Genomic DNA, 20,988 nt, shown 5'->3' on the forward strand with positions numbered 1-20,988 from the left:
ATATATGCATACGGATCCACCGGCACGAAAGTATAGAAGAAGGATAAGTAGTTAGTCTCACAGAAACCAAATGATCAGCGCGGTTCCGTGGACCTTTTCCCGAGCATCGACTTCCTTGTTTACTTCGTGACATTGGCCAATCAGCAAGATGCAAAACGCGACGTAACAATGCCCCCTTTTCGCATCCGCTCAGACACTTTTCTCACTCAGACAGATTTTCAAGCGTGGTTGTAAATATTACCTCGTTTTTGCGTTTTTGAACTCTATTCGTTAGTTTTCAGTTGTGTTTCGGAAACTTAAATATAAATCAGATAATTCAATGATCACTCTTTCTTCCTAGGAGTTTTAATTTAATTGCAGTAATAAAAATTAGTGTAGAAATAGCTGTGATAGATTAGCCTGAAATTCTATACCGGTAGTTTTAAAAAAGAGATTGTTGTATGCAATGAATCATAATGATGATTTGAAACACATACCCCATTTTACAGGCGCCAACTCGGAAAAGCACCCTTAAAATAGCCCCGAAAGTTTTGCAATGGTAAAGTATAGGAAGAATTTTTCGGGGGTCAAAGGTCGGGGACAGGTCCATTACATTTGAACCCACGTACATTTGAACCCATGACAATTGCACCTGTATGCTATTGCTCATATGAGATATTTTTTGTTTCACGGATAGTTAAACCCATACTAACCCTAACCCATGGGTTTTAGCACCCACATATAGATTGAACCCGTGGATATGCGCATGGGTTCAAATGTACGGTCACCGATCAGCGCATATATACCGTCGTGCGTTTTATCGTGGTTTTATACGCAATGTTAAATCGTTTTCTGGCAACCCTATTTCACCCAAAGTGACTTTGATTTTACAATTTTACCGTTCCAAAAACGAGAGAGATGTCTGCTAGGGTAACTTTGGTATCAACTACCATTCTTCTGGTATCTACCAATGCACAGACGTTGATCACCCTGCTGCCATAGCAGTACGGTACCTAACTGTACGGTATAAAGTTGAAAAAAATGTGTTATCACCAAAATTTTTAATTTTTGCACAATTCCCAATATTCAAACTCAAAAAAGTTCGGAAAATCGCAGGTAATCACTGAATTTTTTTGTCGCGTTGAGTTCTCATATTAGTCCTTCATTCAGTGGTAAATTCATATTTACCATGAATTCACGATAAATATTGTAAAAATGTAAATATAACTCCTGTTCCTCATTTCACTATTCAAGGCACACCCTGGTATGACACCCGGTACAATGCTTAAAACACTTGGCTGGAATTTGGGTACATTTCGAAAGTTAATTCAACAGTTCAATGCATGAGATTTCGAGGTATTCCATCATTATGTTCTGGTATCACTGTATCAGTCGTACCACCGTATAACTGTAACTCAAACCTGTACCGGTACCGGTAAACTTTCTGACGATAAAAAAATATGAATACATATATAGCCTAAATGCTGAAATATAAGATTATCAGTATAGTATTGAGATTCAATTGAATTTTTTGTAGTAGTATTCTGGTATATATAAATGAGTGTATACAGGTACCGGTACGGTATATCAAGTACCGGTACCCGGTATCAGTGGCTGCCAAGTTAATATTCCTTTGTTGTAGTCTAAATTGCAGTAAATAACGTTACTTGTACAACTGTACAATATGACACCTAAGTTGAAAAAACAAAAGCTTGAACTTGTGTTCGATACAAAAGAAAGAGAAACGTTTTTGACTGGATTTAGTAAGAGGAAACAAGCAAGAAAGAAAGCTGCTGTTGCGAATGCTGAAAAACAGTACAGGGATGAAGTTGCACGAATCAGAAAAGAAAAACGTGAAAGGATAAAACAAAGACTGGAAGAAGTCGCTTCTGTAAGAAGGGCTAATGGAATGGAACTTGCTCAATTGGTTAGGAATGAAACAGAAAATGAGAAAATTTTAGATTTACCACAGCATATTGTTACAATTACTTCAACTGAGGAGATGGATTTAACAAAATGTGAAGACAATGTGTATCTTGGATCGAATTCAAACTCAAATTTTGTTGAAATTGTGGATACACAAACCAATGAAGATGAACCAGATAATGAAAGTGAAAAACCTGTTAAAAATAAATTACTCAAAACATCAAATGAAAATAAAGTTGAACCTAATCGAAAGTAAGTCAATGTTCTGATAATAGCCAGGAGCACTTTAAATCAATAACCTTAGACATTAATAATTTATATAGCTACTTTACAAATTCCGGTTTAATTTAACAATGCGAGCACCAAAACAACATGAGCAATACTTGCCATTTTATAACTGTTGGTAATAACTGATCACTTTTCTAGCAAAATCATACATAGGACAATTTTTACAATACTATATCAAAACTAGAATATTTCATAATGATGGCCATAGGTTAGTCATCAATCTGATCTGAATTTGCTGGAAACGTCTTACTTCAGTAATATATCCCCCCCTTTTTGTATTTTAGGAAATCGGTTTCTCGTGTCGCGGAGTTTGCCCGAAAAACACAAATGCTGAAGACTAAAAGGAGAAATCGTAAACATACAACAGAAACTGGAAGAATGTCTAAATCACAGAAAAAGTTTTTGAAAAGAAGATCTAAGCATAAATCTAAATCGTCTCAGTGAAAAAACATTTCCTATACTTTGCAAAGATGATATTCTAGGCTAGCCGAGTCTTGGAATATATGCCATTTTTGAAGATGGCATGACACCGCATCTGCTCAATTACGAACGTATCGTACTCAAGAAAAACAAAGTGCAGTAGCATATGTGGATATTGAATAAATAAATCCTTTGCGGAAGAATTGTGACATAGCTGGATTTCAGATTTTGTGCAATGGAATGTTATAAATAAATTGACTCAGTGCATATACCGTACTTGTTTTTAAAGATGGTGGCGGGCAAATATCTTAAGTGAGGCTCAAACAATAGATGCCATTTTAGGGCTGGACAATGGATGCTATTGTTTTCGGTCATTCATCGCAGTGCTTTATGGGGATTTAGCACACAACTGTTGAGACACCCCAATATTTGCACTATTATTTATATTAGAAGAGAGATTCAGAAAGTCACGTTTTTAAAGAGAATCTTAGCCAAACATATAATTGCATTGCATAAAACCAAAACATATAATGCATTAAATTGTAACTGAAGTAAACGGTCATGTTCGACAAAAATGTTCCATGTCACAGATGGCAAGCGATTTCCACCTGACAAAATTACCTACCGACTCAACTTCGTTCCAGGGACTTCTCTTTTTTTTCAAGTTTCATTTCTTGACTGTCAACTCAGGGCCTAGTTGTGCTAGAAGACGTAAATGTCATTGCACAGCGATTGGTGTGTTGCTACGAAGTTATTTTAGGAGTTTCCAAAGTTGCCGCAAAATAGTGGCTATTGACTCTGTGAACATTAAGCAAGTTGGTTGCCAATTGGTAGAGGGGGCACATCGGTGATTGGCATGTGCACCCTCCACCAAGTAATTTGATTGCGGGCTACACACAGTGCATACTCTTTACTTACATACTGATTACATACCCCTAGAATAACAGGACTTTTTCAGATAAAAGTTCTTGTTCTGCTCTACTTCTCTAGCATGTAGAACAGTCAAATAATTTATTACTTTGCGTAATAAAACTCTACAATAATTTAGACAGAATATATTTTGAAAAACTACAGATAAAAAAGCACATATAAGATCTCATCATGTTCAATAGTTATTTAACCAGTTGAAATAATTTCGCTCTTGAATCGTAAACAAGGTCAGATAAGTATTAGCCAGATTATTGACACATTCAAACAAAGCTGTCTTCAGTTAGATTATATGGCCTGAATGGTTGTGGAGGATTGTATATCTTTGGCGTCTTCAACATATCATCAGATGGAAGAGTCACTTGAATAAATTTTCTGGAACCTGGGCAAATTTAAAACGAAATTGTGATATCTTGCCTTTATGTTCATATAAATTACAGTCTACCGACGTAGATTATAACTAAATGTAGGTACCCTGGAATTCAAATTTGATTCAATCAGAATTTTCGATGCAAATCTGCTAAGGGAACTGATCAAGTTATAGTTGAAAGTCAGAGTCCCACTTTTGCAAGACAAAACTCAAAATGCCCAATGATTTGGTTCCGAAATGACAAATGATACGGTTGAATTTTACAATGGCTTCAGCCTGAAGAATTTTACCGAAAACAATTAAAAAAAATGATTATTTGTAATAGGCTCTATTGATTGAAGAATGTGCTGTGATTTTTAATACAGTTTCAATACACAATACTCTCAATAAAACAGAAAATATAGGGAAAAGGACTGTGGGCAAATAAACATTTAATCAGGCTCAATTTTGTTATTTATGCTACTGAATTTAATGTCAGGATTTATTTGCTGATAAAGCATGGTATATGATTTATGTTCATCTTTATCATATTTTTAGTAAACTTAACTAATACAAGCCTAACACAAAATCTCAGTGTTGGTCAAAGCTTACATAAGCGCTGCTGGTTATTTATACAATCTAGTTGGAAAACTTACCCGAAGTGCCTGAAGACTGTGAAGATGGTGATCGAACATCCGATCGCTTTCTGATTAAATTCTGCAATCTTGATTGTGCCTCAGCGTGCTGTCGATTGAGTTCTGCAATTCTATCCTCCAAATTACACTATAAAATTTAAAATAGCTCATTTACAGCAATCTGCATTAATGAACACAACACTTATACAAATAATTTCGAAAACTGATGAAGCCTTCAGGTGAGGTGTTGTTTATTTCATACAAGTTATATACAGCAGAATATTTGATTCTCTACTCACTTGTGTCTGCAGTATGCTATTTGAAACAGTCTGCGGAACTGTTTTAGAGACGTCAGGTACAGCAGTTGGTCTGAATGGAAGAACCAAATTGTCTTTAGTCCTGTGAAAAGGCTGTGAGGTTTGTGTCATCCCAAAACTGTAGATGTTTGACTGCAACAAAGCTGGAATGTTTTTATCCAAAGAAAGATAGGAATTATCAGAGATGTTCACACAGTCGATTGATTTAGAACTATTTGTGTCATCTGCAACTCTTTGACTATATAATGGTGATGTTGTGAGCTGATTGATGCCACTACTCTGTATACTTGGTCTGGTTGTGTCCCCTCCAGTATTTGCAAACATTGAGCTTGTTATTGTTATTCCTGATATAGAATCATCTGTTTCGTTAGCACCATGTGAAGGTATCATAGGATGAAATTCATTGTCTTCTTGTCGGGGTGTAATTGGACCACTTACTATTGAAGGTGTACGAGAACTGCTTGATGCAGGTGTAACTGGACCTGTAGGAAATAGAATCAGTTATTAATATTTACGAAGATATCTTAGAATTTGCTGGATTATCAGCTTCTATCTTGGCAATGATTCCTGGATATTCACTTACTCAGACATATGCGTGTCGTCTACACCCTGTTTCAAATGTGTTTTCAAGGTTGAATTATAGGATACAATGCAAAAAGATAATAAAAGCCGTTATATGTCAGCTCTGTTTTTCCCAGGACAAAACTTGATATAAGTAAGCAATATTGAATCTCCCCCAACCATACTAAACGGTTGCTATAGCGAAATTTACCGAAAGTTTCATTGATTTCCATTCTCTATTACAGAAAATGCATGGCCTAGGTTTGATATTCTGGAAGTAAAAACTTGATACTATTCAGTCAATTCATCTTTGGCAACTTCAAAACTCTACTCACCTGATTTACAGCTAGATGCAGAAGATTGACTTCTCTCAGATTCTGCAACTTTTCCTGCCAAGAACCCGGCAACTTCCGTCAATTCGTGAAGACGGTTCTGCGCTTCAGCATGTTGTAGCTGTAAATGTCTTAACTGACTTTCCACAGAAGCAACAGTTTGTGCTGCTCCTCTTGATGATTGGTGGTTCATAGAAGAAATTGGTACAGTGGGCACCTGATCTTCAGGCTATAAAGAATGCAAAATAATAACATCAGTGTTATTAACATATTAGGGTGGTGACTGGTGACAATTGAAAATATATGTCAATTTCACTTGCTTGCTTTAATCGCTTATAAAGAAATTCAGAGTAATATTTCACATTGAACATATAGAGATGCTTTTAGATGGTGAGGGATGAATTGAAAAAAAAATTGTAGGATACCACCTCCATTCACCCACCAACCATTTAGGGTGCAATTTTTTCGCTCTAATGTCTATTGAAATAGCCATCTGTATGCATTTCATATCAAACAAGCGTGTGGGTGACTTCTAATTCTAATCTAAACTGCATACAATTGAATCAGTTTCAAAAATACCCTTACTTGTGAATTTTGTGCCTTCAATGCACCCAATAATGACAACATATCGGACTTGAGTGCTTCCTCTTCGTGATCCTTGTCAGATTTCGCACCTCCACTCTTATGAAAAAGTAATTTCATAAATTATTTTATCTTGTTAACTTACAACATTATCCAGGAACATATTACACACAGAACATTGTAAAGAATATTTCCTTTGATATGTATTCTACTCGCATGCTAAAAAAAATTTCTAAATGAGAGTGACACACAATTTGTATTAAAAGATGATCAATTAGAGTATTTATTTTTTATTATATTTAAACCTAAAACATACGTATAAATTATTTATGCATTATACAGAAACTTCTTCACTATAAATATCCCATTGTTTTCATCCAGATACCATGGTTAATTATATCAAATGTTGGAGCTAGATAAAAAAAGTTATGAAAAATCTCAATGCTGTTGAAAAGGAAGGAAAGATATTTTACCTCTATTATCTGAATATTTTCTAAGTTGGAACTGGGTGCTGTAAACTTGTTAGAAGTTGCATCACCTAAACACAAGATATGAACACAGGTAAGCAATACTATTGAAACACTTTCGGAAATATGAAGACATTAATAAATTCAACCTTACCAGCTCCATTTACATTCTCATCTTTTTGTTTCTTGAGTTGTTCTAACTGATCTTTTAATTCATCCATTTCTTTTTGCATTTCTTGTTTGAAATCAACAAATAATTTCTTTGATTCCTCTTGTTGGTTGGAATAGTCATCTTTCAAAGTTTTGATTTGTTCTTGAGAACTCATTAGTTCAGCTGTCAAAGCATCAAGCAATGCTCTCTGGTGATCACTCTGGTCTTTAAGTTCTTCAATATGACTTTCACTTTCTATTTGCTTTGATTCAGCCTATAATAAAAAATAAGATATAGTCAAATCGATAGCCGATAGTTCAGAAGATATGGTTACTAAAGCACATATGTGTAAAGAAAAAAAAGGATATGATTACTTATGAGGAGAGAGAAACAAGGCACACGTTAATTTGGTTAAATTGTAATTTTATCATCAGGCATTTCAAATGTTATAAAAAACAATCGATCTCTCTCTAACTACCATCAATTTTAAGTTCAAATTAGGGCATCATTATTACAAAAACTTGGAAAATATATTATTTCACCATGATTTGTGTAAGAATAAGACAAATAAGACAGAAAATAGTATGTAAACATTCTCTATAAACCTCATTGACATAAACTGTTAATCTTGTTACTGCATCAATAAGAGTAGCCGTGAATCCAGCAAGTCCGTCACACTTTATTGATAAATTGGAAGTATCTGATTGATTTCCTCGTCTATTTTCAATTTCTGAAATGTTGCTTACCACTGACGCCATTGCTTCTAAACATGCAAAAGTGAAAAACGTTAGAGGAAATCTTAAAAATCCCATAACAATAAGAAAGTCACAAGGCAAGAGCATCGTACATGGGAAAGGACAAAGAATCAAGTACTGAATATAAGTATAAATTCTATTCAAAAGAATTTGCTCACATCCAAGGTCAAACACACACAGGTGCAAAGAAAACTCATCAACCACTGAAATGCAGACAGCTATTGAAACTATATGTATTTATAGTAGAGAACCAGATAATCCCCACCTTGGGACTTCAACATCTGTATTATTATGCTAATTATATATTATCCTACTTAGTATTCACATGCACTTTTTAAAGTTGCATTCACTGAAGAGTTATTTTTTCAAACATGAGTTGCTTGTGTGTTGTTAGTCCTCCCCAACTTTGTAGTTGTATAACTCACATGTACTTACAATAGATATCCTACTTACCCTGTAAATTCTCATAGGTCATGTTACTAGTTGATATATTAGCACGAGGGGGTGGTATGGTCGTCTCTGCTATTGAGAATGAGACAGATGGTTGATTTTTCTTCACATCAGCTCCTATTTTACTAGCAGTCATTTTCTTTATCGTCGCATCAATCTTTTTCCTTCATCATAAAATAATTTTTTTGATGAGTTTCAAAATATTACTTCGATTACTTAATTATATTCAGTACTTGAATGTAGGCTATAGTTATTTTCAGTTAAATACCTATAAATAAATAATGTTTTGTATACTCACTTTTGCGAGCGTTATTGTTGTAAATGAATCAGATATATACTGAAAGCCCTAATTTAAGCACATACAGTGCAAAACAATAAAATTCATGCAGAATAACATTTTATGAGCAATTACGAAATCCTAGGTAGAGCAAATGTGATTCTTATACATTTTAATTATGTGTGTAAAACTGTTTAAAATGTTCGAATGAATACCTTTAAAAAAAGAGAGATTTTTTCTATAATAAACAAAGCAATATTACATACTGTGGATAATCTTCACTTTGAGCCTCTGTTTGACTTTCTAGTCTGGACATTGTACGTTTAACCTCCTCAGTACAATTTAAAGCTGCATTGAATTCAGATGATTTCTTGCCATTGTTTACAGGAGTCATCAATTCATCACCTATTGATATAAAGATGCTAGTTATGTGATTGAATTAAATACAATCCCAAAAATTGAACATGGACAATCACTAATCAAAACTGCCATTAGTAGTAGAACCATGTATACATATTTTCAGTCCCACAGAGTTTGCCTTCCATAAAGCAGTTTAAGCCATAGCTACCAATATCATTTTTAAATAACTCCTAATGCGATAAAAATCAAAAACACGACATAAACAATCTTAAGCCACCTCTCTGTCGGAGAAGTCTGTGGAGTGAAACTTCTATAGAACATCTACACATAAACACAGGCTGAGATTCATTACAAAAAATTGTTTAGTAGATAATTTGAAAAAATTTAGCTCTTAATTATTAAGTCTTATTTATTCTTACTCTTAAGTTAAGACAAAGGCTGATCAACAGCAACGATCATAGCTGACAAAACAACATTATATAAGGTGAAACTTACAATCATACATAACTTCAGCACTAAGATTAAGATTTAAACTTCCAGACTTACTGTACTTATTATAATTGATATTATATATTGCAGGATTTATATCATTCATATATTGGTAATCTTATCATGGTTGACAATTTCAATTAGTACAGAACTAATTAAATAACTAATTAAATTCATACTAATTAAAAGCCATATAGAGTAACTTTGCATCATTCCATGTTGTAGTACCGCTTACCTGTATCATTATTTTTAGGTGGCACAACTGATTTATTGAGAGATTCTCTCAAAACGTTTAAAAATCTTTCATAATCGACTTTTGATTCAAATTTTTCTTCTTCACAATCATCTTCCTCACTACTTAACTCCTAAATATGTATAACCATCTTTAAGAATGTAACAAGATGAAAAAAACTTTGTTAAATCAGTAAACCAGTAATTCAATATACTGTATTTACATCTGACTTTAAGTTTACAGGGCTTTATACCGAGACGTGTGAAAATACAGATTTGAAAACAATGAAAATATACAGAAATGTGATTTAACATAGTCAAGACAAAAAGGTTTTACTTATTCTACCACTCAATGAACACTGGTAGAAATTTCAATTAAGGGGTATATATCATAGCACATAATTTAGATACCACGAAAATTAGAACAGAATTTCAAGTATAAAGGTTTAAGCATCAACAAAAGGTTTATATTCGAAGAATAAGTCAATAATTACAGGAAAATGAAAAGTAAATTGACGTTCTACCTCTTCATTAAGAGCTTGCTTATCCATGACAGACTCAGACAACAGGCTCATCTGTGTTGTTGGCTCATCTTGAATGAGAACTGGTCCGTTTCCTGGGTTCATTTTAGATCCGGGAGCTAATGTTACATTTGGATGACCTGAAGCAAATAATAAATAAACGAGAGACCGAAGACTTATCGATCGAAACGACGGTTTCGCTTCATGACTCTATAGTGACTGACGCCGCGTGTCCCATCAGTAATTAATTAATAACTCGCTAATTATACGACATAATTCATCCAAAATCAATAGGCTTCTGGTCCGAGATATGATGAATGCACATGCAAAATTTGGAGCAGATTCAACCACGCCATCGTTCTAAAGATCGATAAGTAATCAATATATACAATGAATAATAATAGTAATCAGTAACAATTATTATAGTTTTAATACTACTACTACTTCATTCACCCAAGGCATCAGTGTTACCTGTAAGGAAATTATGAGTGCGAAAGTGCTTCTCAGGTGAAAAAAAAGTGCGAAAGTGCATTTGCCGATTTTAACAAGTTAGGTGCCCTAGCTTTTGTTTTAACTCATTTCACACAGCATAGATACTAGAAAATACACTCCTTCGGTTAATATTGCAAATTAACGAGTCTTTCTGTTAACGAAGTTTCATTTAAAACAATAAAATTAAAAAATAAATAAAACGGAGGTCCGTAACACATCAAGTTCATTAGACTTCCATTTTGGTAATTTAGTTACTGATTACACTATACTATTATTATTATTATACTTATACACTTGTTCGAGTACTTCGGACAATTTCGAATTTGAAATGAAAAGACAACATGATCATACAATTCCGCCAAAACCCCGATGGTTACCAGTGAGATGATAAATAAATACTTTCTGTTTATTCATTCAATCAACTTTAGCAAATCATTGTTCTGCAAACAGCCGGGGTGCAAAATATTTCCGCCCGGTGATATGCTCACGAATATTCTCGGTATTAATATCATAACCTCGCATTTACCTCTGTGCAAAATATTCAAAAACCGAATCGAATATTGGCGTATGGAGTGTTGAAATCATGAACAAGAGTAGAACGGAAAATCAATCGTGAATTTCGATGTAACAACGCACACTGCTTCGTTCAAGAATTGCGCCTATTATCATCGGAAATGATTACATACGTTATATTTTGAGTATTTTTTGCACTAATAATTAGGGCGTGACGTTATCAAAATCGTCAAGAAAGTGGTGAATTTGTAAATTCAGTAAATAAAATTGTAAATTACTGGGTAACATTCTAGCTATAATTGCCGCCAGGGTATTTTTTGTTAAAAAAAACATTGAAACTTGAGGGAATTAGTTACAATTAGCGCCTGACCCTCCATTAGGCACAAAAGCCCAATCTTTTCAGTATATCAAATCAGTATTCAAAAGTCGCATATGTGAAATATCCTTCAAGAAGTGCTGTTTATTAACATCTCGTTTCATGACCACGCAGAAATGCTATTATTGCCGAATTATTTAATCACTATTTTAAATCAACATTCAGGATTGACACAATCGCAGATTGGCGAGGTTTATCTGTGAAATAATACAGACACCATAGAAAAGCATAAGAAAGTAAATTATCGTCTTGATAAATATTTGCATCGCGATATCGATCATAATATCACCATTCGCTTAAATTTACAAACCTTGATACGTAATATCAAAGCCACTGCAAATGCTAATTTGGGCCTGGAAATTAGTCCTTAATGTCTTTACCAGCTGTTGCCGATGTTAAGGCACGGGTAAACCCGGAATATAAAACTTCGATGTCCGCCGACCCGCAAGATATCATTGTTGCAAAAAGAGAAAGGGCGGGAATATAGATTGCCAAATCCAGGATAACGCCGCCAAAACAAAAACATTTAGCGATTATAACGAAATAAACCAATAGAAAGGCTTTGTTGCAGATTTTTTAATGTTAACACTGCAAGGCATACTTCATAGATGGATAGAAGTTTAAAAAAAAGAAAAGAAAAAAAATCCATATATTTAATAACAATAATTTTGCCTTTGGTTCATCAAAAAGAGATTATTTGCCATATATTCAATGTAATATATATATAATATAGAATCAAATAACTGTGAAATTGAGTAGGGTAGTGAATTAGCTGATTGATTTGAAGTAATGAGTGTTTTATATTAATATAAAATAATTAACATTCTTCATTAAGGGTTCTTTACTCTTAAATTACTATTGGACCGGCAACCCAAGTTTATACCGAAATTCACACATTTATTAATATTAATGAAAGTTTTTAGTCTAGTCGATTTACCTGATTTTCTATACGGAGCTTCATGGAATATAGTTTTTACAGAAGACATCGTGTTATCAACTCTCTTTAGAACTTCATTCAAATCATCATGATCATACAAAACCTGAAATGGATACAGAGATTAATTGATAATTAAAGATACATGTAAAACTCTAAGCAAACAGATTTGAGAAATTTACTGACATGTTTATAATATTACAATGGCAGAGACAACTATCAAATAAGTAGCCTCACAGGCATTTACAGTCTACCATAAATTATAGGCTTACTTAATCATTCGAATGGAAGATGATCTGGTTAGAATTTTACCTCTTTTAATATAGCAAGCTTCTTCATTTCCAATTCTACTTGAGCTGGACTAGCAGGATCTAAGAAGAGTCTTTTAGCTCGTTCTCCGAGAGCACGCCTTGCAGCTCCAGCATTTTTTGACTTGTGTATAATTCGTCTTCTTTGCTAAAAAATATTGTAATATGCTACTGGATTATCCGAGACAATCCATAGCTTTAAATTCACAATGTCGATATACACAATGCAATCTAGATTAAGCATGATGGTTCAAAGTAAGTCTGTATGTAAAAGGCAGAAATATCACCGAAAAACTGATAGAACCACTCGGTCTACACATCACCAGATCACACTATCATTGATCATTGCAACCGAACTTAGTTTTTTCTACATTAAAAATAGTATTGTATTGGGTCCCAATAAATTTCTCATTTCAATGGATCTCTAAAATAGGTTTTCACTTGAAGAAAATGTCAAACAACTTACAATTTCTTCTTCTGATGCTTTATGAACTGTTAGATCAGAAACCGTACTCTGAAACATAAAATTATATTAACTTATTACCACAAAATTAACAACAATTCATTTACATACACGAGACAAATGAACTTTTGAGCATGTCAAAAACTGTTTGATAAATCAATGAATGTAAAATTGCAATGTAGAAAATTTGCTAAGTTCTGGAGTTGGTGACCTCAAGTTTAGCAGTTTTACTCACATCCCACTCTTTATGATGCGCGCCGCTGGTTTTCCACCTCCGTTTTGGTATACTGACATTGGCCTTCTTGATTCGTCCTTTTCGAAACATCGTCTTTTCAGAGTTGCAAAACAATCGAACTAACAAATCTGCAGACAGCAAAACGTCGCCTTTCCAAAATAACCGCCTACTTTAATGACCTTTGGCCTCAATTTGTATGTATTTTAAAAGTAGCGGTTAACTGCTGGCACTTTTATATTTATTTACCGTTTGGAGTTTGGGCATAGTCGTTATTTAGCGCAGTGTTCTTCAACCCTTTTTTTATCGTGGCATACCGTACCTTCCACAAATTTTCAAGAACTTTCCATACCTTACAAATACCAATGTTTATTTAAGGCTTAAAAATGCAATAAAGCGAAAACGTACTATTTCTTTTATCAATACCTTTCCTCTAAAATCTGTACTCTTCAAACCTTACTTGGGGTTTTATTTGCTTTCCCGATTCTATCATCAGTGACTTTTATTTTTTGTTTTTATCTATTATTTTATCGTCTATTGCTAATTATGGAGTCGAAATGAACTTAGACTTATAAATTTTAAATCCCATATTGTACTGCAATATCATCATGCAATCTAATAGGCTAGTGTCCGCAAGTTATAAATTTGACTGACGGCCTTAGCGTCATTGGGAATAATGTTCAACGTAGATTAAACGAAGTGCATAGCGGCCGAAATTGCCAATCAGACATGTGACCACATTATCTATATAATTTGTGATGTAACAATGTGCTCACGTCGGTTCTTGACGTCAATGACATTTTATATTTCATGTGCGCTCCGTTTGCATTGTTGTCTCCACTTGAATATTTTATAATTTATCATATTGGAGTTCAGAATTGGAGTACAGTGTACACCCTTATGGTCCGGTATACACTTGGATATACCGTATACCCGGTGAAATGCACTGCCATAGAGGATTAGGGTTTTTATTCTCTGTGATTGAAGGTGCTTCGCAGAAGTTTTCTTTTTAATAATGATATCTCTGCATTTTGTTTGTCTGTCAACTTTTTGTGCTGTTTTGTTTTTGTATCAGAGTACCGAAATATAGGATTGATTGATTGATACCATGTGCCATCATAGGATTTTTTGTCTGCGGTGCTACAGAATTACAAAAAAATTAGGTGCCAACTAGGAGCGACGATTTGAAATCGAAATGACATTGATGTGTCTAATTAATTATTTACAACTATGCCTAAATCACGGTCTATAAAGTTCAGTGCTCTTCAACCGGGTATACGGCATAGGGGTACACCATAAGTTGGGTATACAACTGATTAAGGGTGTACAGACTAAGTCAGGTATTTTAAACTCCAATATAATAAATCATAAAAATATTCAAGTGGAGACAACAATGCAAACGGGGCGCACATGAAATATAAAATGTCAATAACGCGAAGAACCGACGTGAACACATTGTTACATCACAAATTATATAGATAATGTGGTCACATGTCTGGGTTGGCGATTTCGGCTGCTATGCACTTCGTTTGATCTACGTTGAACAATATTCCCATTGACGCTAGGGCCATCAGTCAAATTTATAACTTGCGGACACTAGCCTATTAGATTGCATGATGGTATTGCAGTACAATATGGGCTTAAAAAATTTATTGTTTATTCAAGCCTTAATAGAACTCTGACTGAAAATAAATCATGTTAGCAACTCGAACGACAAGTCCCCGTATCCGTGGTGCAGACACCCGTCAGTGTAAAATGCCTGCACCCACAAATGTCCATTTGTGGTAGGCAAATGCTTTTGCAGGCAAAACAAATAAAATAATACATTTCAGGGCCTAGGTTTAGAAGAATTTGAAAATAGTACAAGCATATACTGAAGAAGTACACATCCATTATTTCTTGTAATATTGGAGCCTAAACAGCGTCAGAGCTCTGGGCTGTTATCATTGAAACAGCTGATATTTCAATCAGCGATGTAGCCAAAGGAGCTAAAACCACGACCTGCCTAAACTGGTGCATGTTCAATGATTTACAATTTGATTTGAGCATAGACTCCATAGAGCAGTGGTATTCAACCCTTTTTATCGTGGTATATCTTCCACAAATTTTCAAGAACTATGTATACCTTACAAACACCAATGTTTATTTAAGCTGTATATGTAATCAAGTAAATATCTTGACGTCCATCTCTCTTTCTATCCTCTTCCTCCCGCCTTTTTTTCTTCTTGTTCAAGTTGTTGTCATGATTTTCCGCATTATTAAAAGATATAACAGACGGGCGTGAGTCTAAATGTCCGTTCTTGATGTTATCACTAATATTTTGTGAATCGTTTCATATATTTTCAATAAGATTATAAGTTTGTCTCATAAATAAGTGATTAGTAGCAGTTGTGCCAAATTTAAATAGTTTATTGTAAGATTACAATAACAGGAAAGACCAAACAGGAAGTATACATCATACATTGATTTTATTACATATATGAAATTGAATGGTCAATAAAAGCCTAAAATACAAACACAAAAAATTGATTTATAATTTTAAATTCCGATGTTGTGATTGTGAAAAATATAACAAATATATGTTAATGCATGTTAAAGCAGAATTTTTATTTTCTGATGTAATTTTATGCTATTAATCAGAAAATTTTGATAAATACAACAAGTATCTATTGATGTTTTGCTAATAGTTTACAATAAATCATAGCGAAAAGTAGTCCCAATCAGTTTTCATCTCCACAATTTATAGTGATTGTATCCTCAGTAATTTCGTTTTCGTCACGTTTTGAATATGGTGGATAGTATCCATGTGGAAATTTGTCTAGTGCTGAAATGATGCAACAATACATACATTTATATATATTGCCCAAGAAAATATTACAAGAAATATATTTTGATCAACACTCGCCAAAGTCTGGTCATCATCAAAGTAATAAAATCAAGTTCCTTTGCTGACATATTGAAAAAATGTTTCATATGTGAAAATAAAACATAAGATGTGAATGTGACAAATTGTACAAGTTTTTTACCTTGTGATTGAAGAGGACAGCCTTCAAGGTCAAACTTCACACAAATTGTCTCATCGCCAATCAGATTGGTTCCAATAAATGGGATCGCAAATTTCACGTGTTGTGCTATGATTGGAACATCAAATGGATGAATCAGATTCTTCTGCAAAGTAATTCAACATCAGTAAAGTAAATTGCCTTACATAAATCATTAAATGTTATATTGTTTATTTCGATTTGGAGGGGTAGGCCTATTTGATCACAGCAACACAACAAGGCAGGTTGGATAGTTTAATATAAAATGAAAATACAGTCAAAAAATTTAATTACCATATCACATTTTTGTTTATAAACCTTACCTGACTGAAGTTGAATGACGTTTTTATTTCATTTGAATCTATGATGCCATAGGTCATTGTCACTTCTTCAAACACTATCATTTCAGATATCAACATATTAGAGAAGCTATGCATCGTTGTATATATTTGTATAAGAGTTATATTTGCAGGGAGAGTCAAGTCAATATCAATCACCTGTAAAACTAGGCTATATGGGTACAAATTGCATAGCAAAAATTGTAACAGATAAAAAGAAAAACGATGCAAACTTTGAAATCCCAATAACTTGTTATCAGGTTGTGTGACATCATAACATTAATTAAAGATCTCCATTTGCTAAGGAAATATATATTTTAATAGAAGAAAACTAAAAGACCCAAAACTGGGAAATGTATGAAAAGAACTTGGTGTTTGTCTTTTTCAGTCCTTGCCAGAATAAGAGAATTGTTTTCATTTACAAAGTCCAGATATAATATCAAAATAGCATTGGTAATTTTAGCTACTTACAGTCTGTCTTAGATAATTCTCATTGATATTTAATTAAGCATTACTTAACCCAAGTTTGAGAAACTTTCGTTTGTACTTTAGCTAGATCTTTTAGGCCTGAATTTGCTTCTTTACACTAGAGCCGTAAACTATTGTCTTTTCATTATTTTTATAAAGCAGAAACTGATCAAGATAAGAATTTGAGATAACTATCAATTAATTGGATTGTTTATTTCCGAAAATTTATTTTTGTTCTGAAATTTAAGAAAATTGTTCAACTAAGGTTACAAATCACTGTTCAGAAACACATATATTGATCATCACCAGATCCAAACAAAGTATAAACTCAAGCACTAACGATTTCATTTTCTTGTTCTACTGATCCAAAACAGTAGTTTGTATTACTGTCGTCATGAATAAGTAATTTTTCTGTATTGAGAGCTGGAATCATTTGTTTGAAATTGACATAGAAAATTCCAATAATTCCCAGAAGAGACGAATGACAGCTCTCTGAATTGCAAAAGTATACAACTGTTAAAAATAATACCTAAAAAATAAAATTTAGTGGATCTTTACTATAATATCAACCCTTACCAATATTGTGGTATTTCTCGTAATAGTCGAAAGTTCCATTATCTACTGACAGTTCTACATTGTTCGCATCATTTGTTAATAAACAATTGCTTCCGTCGAAAAGAAATATCCTGTAATTTTAATTTAGTTCAATCAGTTTGTGTATTATATCAAACCTAATTTGGCAGTTTTATTTGTTCAGTACTTTGGTTTCTATGAAAGTAATTACAGTACAGTACTATTTTGTAAAGGTATTGAAACAAACTAAACAAGAAACAAACCGAACTAACATAAAAGTAGCTATGAAGGCAGGAAATAATTTTTCGTTTTCTATATTATGTATTTTTGTGATAAAGATAATAAAATATTATTGTTTCAAAGTGAATGGAAAACAAAACAAAAAATTGCGATACCTGCAGTCCGATATTCCCCTGCTTCTGATACATGCGTTGGCACATGAACTGATGTCAGAAGCGGCAATTGGGCCACTAATAATTTCTGTTCCTGAATATTTTATTCTGGCTTTTACATTAGTTAGCTCGATCTTCTGGAAATCTTTAAGGGCTAAATGTACAGATATAAGCCAATTTAAGTATGAGCTGATAAATCACTAATATAGTATGTCATAACATTATTGCAATAAGTTTCTCAAAGTATTAAATGAACTGGCAGTTTCAATATTCATGTTGCAATCGTGATTTTTAGGTGAATTTGAACATATTTTCAGTTCCCATGAATCTTGTTTATAATAAGAATGATTCAAAAAATATATATATATTATGGACGACCATGTCATACCATTGTGTTGTTGTGCAGGAAATTCACAAATAAAATGCTTCTTAATGGTACAAGGGATATAATTCAATGGAGTTGATGAGGCACATTTTATCACAACACATTTTGAATTTGAATCTGAAGGAAATTTCTCCAAATTGTGATAATAAACAAATGATTGATCCACCCATTCCAGAAATTCGGTGTTCAATCCTGCATATACATGTTTGATAAAACTCAGTTGAATTTGTAAAATGAAGAATAAAATGGCTCAAGTTTAATAACAATACAAACAAAAACAAATGAAAAACTCAACTCATGATTCAATTTGAATCAACATAAATAAGTCAGAAAGTATAGGTATATAGCACAGCACATAATACAACAATAGTATAACAATAAATAACTTGATCAAAGGAACATTATTTCATTGGGCAATAGAAGGACCCTTTCAGGATTGCGTTTGATGAATAGCTAACCAAATAAAATTAATAGCACTGCATAGTGATAATAATGCAGCTCTTAAAAGTAAATGGTAATAATTGAATTGACCACAAGCTTATCAAAGGTGCAAGGCATTTTCAAACAACAAGCACAAGGAATATTGTTTCAAACTATATAGAAATTCTGTCTAAAAAATTGGTGGTTTTACTCATACAATAACAAATACATCCCATCTGATAACCAGCAAAAGGTTGCTTGCTATGGTGGTATTTGCTAGTATTTTACATTTTTGTTTGAACTCCTGAATACAAAGGGTTTGAATCTGGATATGCTTTTAACTCACACAATTAATAGATAAACTGTGATACAAATCCATGCAAAAATTTGAATCATACTGTGTCATTTTGCATAGAGAGGCGGAAATATTTTAATGTAAATAAGTATACACGACAATATGAAACAATAATAAAACCTGGAACACAATTTCTTGACTTTACGTAAAATTGGCTTGATGAAAAAATATCAAATCAAACAGATATGATAGAGATCGCAAACAATACAAGATAGAAATGATAAAAACATTAGATTCGAAAGTTTGATGTCCCTAGCTCTAATTGTTATCAGCCATCAAAAGATGCTTAAAATCAGTTAAGTCAACATTGAGAAGTATCTAACAGTAGTTTCATAATAAATTTAATCTCACTATTTTGGCAAAAACTGAAGCTATTTTTATTCTATGGTTTTCGAACAAGTATTTAGCCATTTCTAACGAGGTACAGAAAACAATAAGTCCATCATGATGTTGAATAAATAATACAGTTTATAATATAAAAATGATTGAACATTCAACAATTTACCAATGTATACACCATCACATCTATTATTCGTCTTCTTTAAAAGTTGTTTTAAATATCTTTCCATCTCTGAGGAATCAATGATTGCTAAATGCCCGCCATAAGACTGACAATCTTTTTGTGCATCTTCCCATATTGCACTTTTTTTTGATATACTCCACCTTCTTCCAGTGTGTGGTTCGACATAAATCTCAACATTAACTACAGATGAAAAATCAAGTTAAACTTCTAAAGGTAAGTTTAATTAAGTTAAAAATTTTAAAGTTGTTATCAAAATTTAATCAACTCATTCTTCTCAAAAAACTGAGAAATTTCCCAAAATTTGAATCATCTTGATTCATCGGGTGGGTTTTGATTAATTGTATCTGTCGATTTTTAAATACCTTGTCAATATTTATTTTAATACAAAAGCATTAAAACAGTTTGTTTCATGTATGAATTAAATTACATTCTAAAATTATATTATCTTAGTATAGGCGAAACTAGTATTTTCCTACGTTTTGTTCCATTTTTTGAAGAAGAAATGCTTTCACGTTTCCATCCCCACCAAGGTTGAAAATTATCATTAGGATTCGGTTTGTTTTTTAACTGTTTTATTTTATGCCTTTCCTTCAGTCCTATACAATAACCTGGAAAAATCGAATTATCATGCATTACGAATAAAAGGAACTAAAAATAACGTTACATTTGAAAATCGGGTATCATATGAAATAGGGGAATAAACCAATGATAAAATTTATAAACAAAAAATTTTTCTTGTAGTTGATGATATTCCCATTTAATATGATATATAACATATATTTCTTAGTATGTCATACATTTGAAACATATAAGATTCGTCGAAAATTCCAACCTCTTTCACAATGTACTTAGCTATGACTGTTTTGTTATTTCAAATTCTGAAAGTAACATCCTTAAGAGCTTTTTCAAAATTATTAAAATTGATTCAATGATTACCTAAGACTTCTGGAATTTTTCCAAGCAGATAGCTTTCTAGTATATCTTCACTTGCATCTGTGGATGAAATGAAAATATTATCCAAGAGTAAATGTGGTTGATTAAATTAACAATTAATTATATAAAACATTATTGAACAACATTTTTGATATTTAATTTAAACTGATCAAATTTGATTAATATTTAAATTTAAAATTTATAAACTTCTTCAAGGAAAGAAAA

At 32.8% G+C, this 20,988-nt stretch overlaps 3 protein-coding genes across 3 annotated transcripts in view; 1 reads left to right on the forward strand and 2 right to left on the reverse strand.

Annotated features, from left to right (window-relative positions):
- Nucleotides 1-1,593: 1,593 nt before the first annotated feature.
- Nucleotides 1,594-2,882, forward strand: LOC120326448 (uncharacterized). Its single transcript, XM_039392740.2, has 2 exons — nt 1,594-2,157; nt 2,478-2,882. The coding sequence occupies exons 1-2, from the start codon at nt 1,664-1,666 to the stop codon at nt 2,635-2,637; spliced, it is 654 nt and encodes a 217-aa protein (XP_039248674.1). The 5' UTR covers nt 1,594-1,663; the 3' UTR covers nt 2,638-2,882.
- Nucleotides 2,883-3,563: 681 nt separating this feature from the next.
- On the reverse strand, nt 3,564-13,556 carry LOC120326447 (uncharacterized). Its single transcript, XM_078111776.1, has 16 exons — nt 13,339-13,556; nt 13,107-13,154; nt 12,645-12,788; nt 12,336-12,438; nt 10,021-10,157; nt 9,501-9,630; nt 8,683-8,821; nt 8,143-8,303; nt 7,540-7,697; nt 6,938-7,208; nt 6,790-6,854; nt 6,320-6,415; nt 5,738-5,963; nt 4,824-5,323; nt 4,546-4,672; nt 3,564-3,922 (listed from the first exon to the last, which is right to left on the reverse strand). The coding sequence occupies exons 1-16, from the start codon at nt 13,426-13,428 to the stop codon at nt 3,804-3,806; spliced, it is 2,514 nt and encodes an 837-aa protein (XP_077967902.1). The 5' UTR covers nt 13,429-13,556; the 3' UTR covers nt 3,564-3,803.
- Nucleotides 13,557-15,328: 1,772 nt separating this feature from the next.
- LOC120326766 (uncharacterized) overlaps nt 15,329-20,988 on the reverse strand; it is a 38,249-nt gene continuing 32,589 nt past the window's right edge. Inside the window, exons 60-69 of the mRNA XM_078111589.1 lie at nt 20,767-20,823; nt 20,307-20,438; nt 19,813-20,010; nt 18,536-18,724; nt 18,151-18,301; nt 17,759-17,868; nt 17,523-17,674; nt 16,700-16,873; nt 16,362-16,503; nt 15,329-16,159 (exon numbers count right to left, since the gene is read on the reverse strand). Coding sequence (XP_077967715.1) covers nt 16,056-16,159; nt 16,362-16,503; nt 16,700-16,873; nt 17,523-17,674; nt 17,759-17,868; nt 18,151-18,301; nt 18,536-18,724; nt 19,813-20,010; nt 20,307-20,438; nt 20,767-20,823 — 1,409 coding nt within the window. The 3' untranslated portion in view covers nt 15,329-16,055. The remainder of the gene's footprint in view (nt 16,160-16,361; nt 16,504-16,699; nt 16,874-17,522; nt 17,675-17,758; nt 17,869-18,150; nt 18,302-18,535; nt 18,725-19,812; nt 20,011-20,306; nt 20,439-20,766; nt 20,824-20,988) is intronic.

This window comes from Styela clava, chromosome 4, assembly GCF_964204865.1.
Source record: "Styela clava chromosome 4, kaStyClav1.hap1.2, whole genome shotgun sequence".
NCBI classification, from domain to species: Eukaryota; Metazoa; Chordata; class Ascidiacea; order Stolidobranchia; family Styelidae; genus Styela; species Styela clava.

Bases quoted from the DNA above. Each gene is read 5' to 3' on its own strand.
- LOC120326448 (XM_039392740.2), top strand. From the start codon at position 1,664: ATGACACCTAAGTTGAAAAAACAAAAGCTTGAACTTGTGTTCGATACA. The intron at 2,158-2,477 runs GTAAGTCAATGT...TTTGTATTTTAG, and splicing joins AAAGTTGAACCTAATCGAAA to GAAATCGGTTTCTCGTGTCG.
- LOC120326447 (XM_078111776.1), bottom strand. From the start codon at position 13,428: ATGTTTCGAAAAGGACGAATCAAGAAGGCCAATGTCAGTATACCAAAA. The intron at 8,822-9,500 runs GTAAGCGGTACT...TTATATCAATAG, and splicing joins ACCTAAAAATAATGATACAG to GTGATGAATTGATGACTCCT. The intron at 5,964-6,319 runs GTAAGGGTATTT...CATTCTTTATAG, and splicing joins TGAAGGCACAAAATTCACAA to CCTGAAGATCAGGTGCCCAC.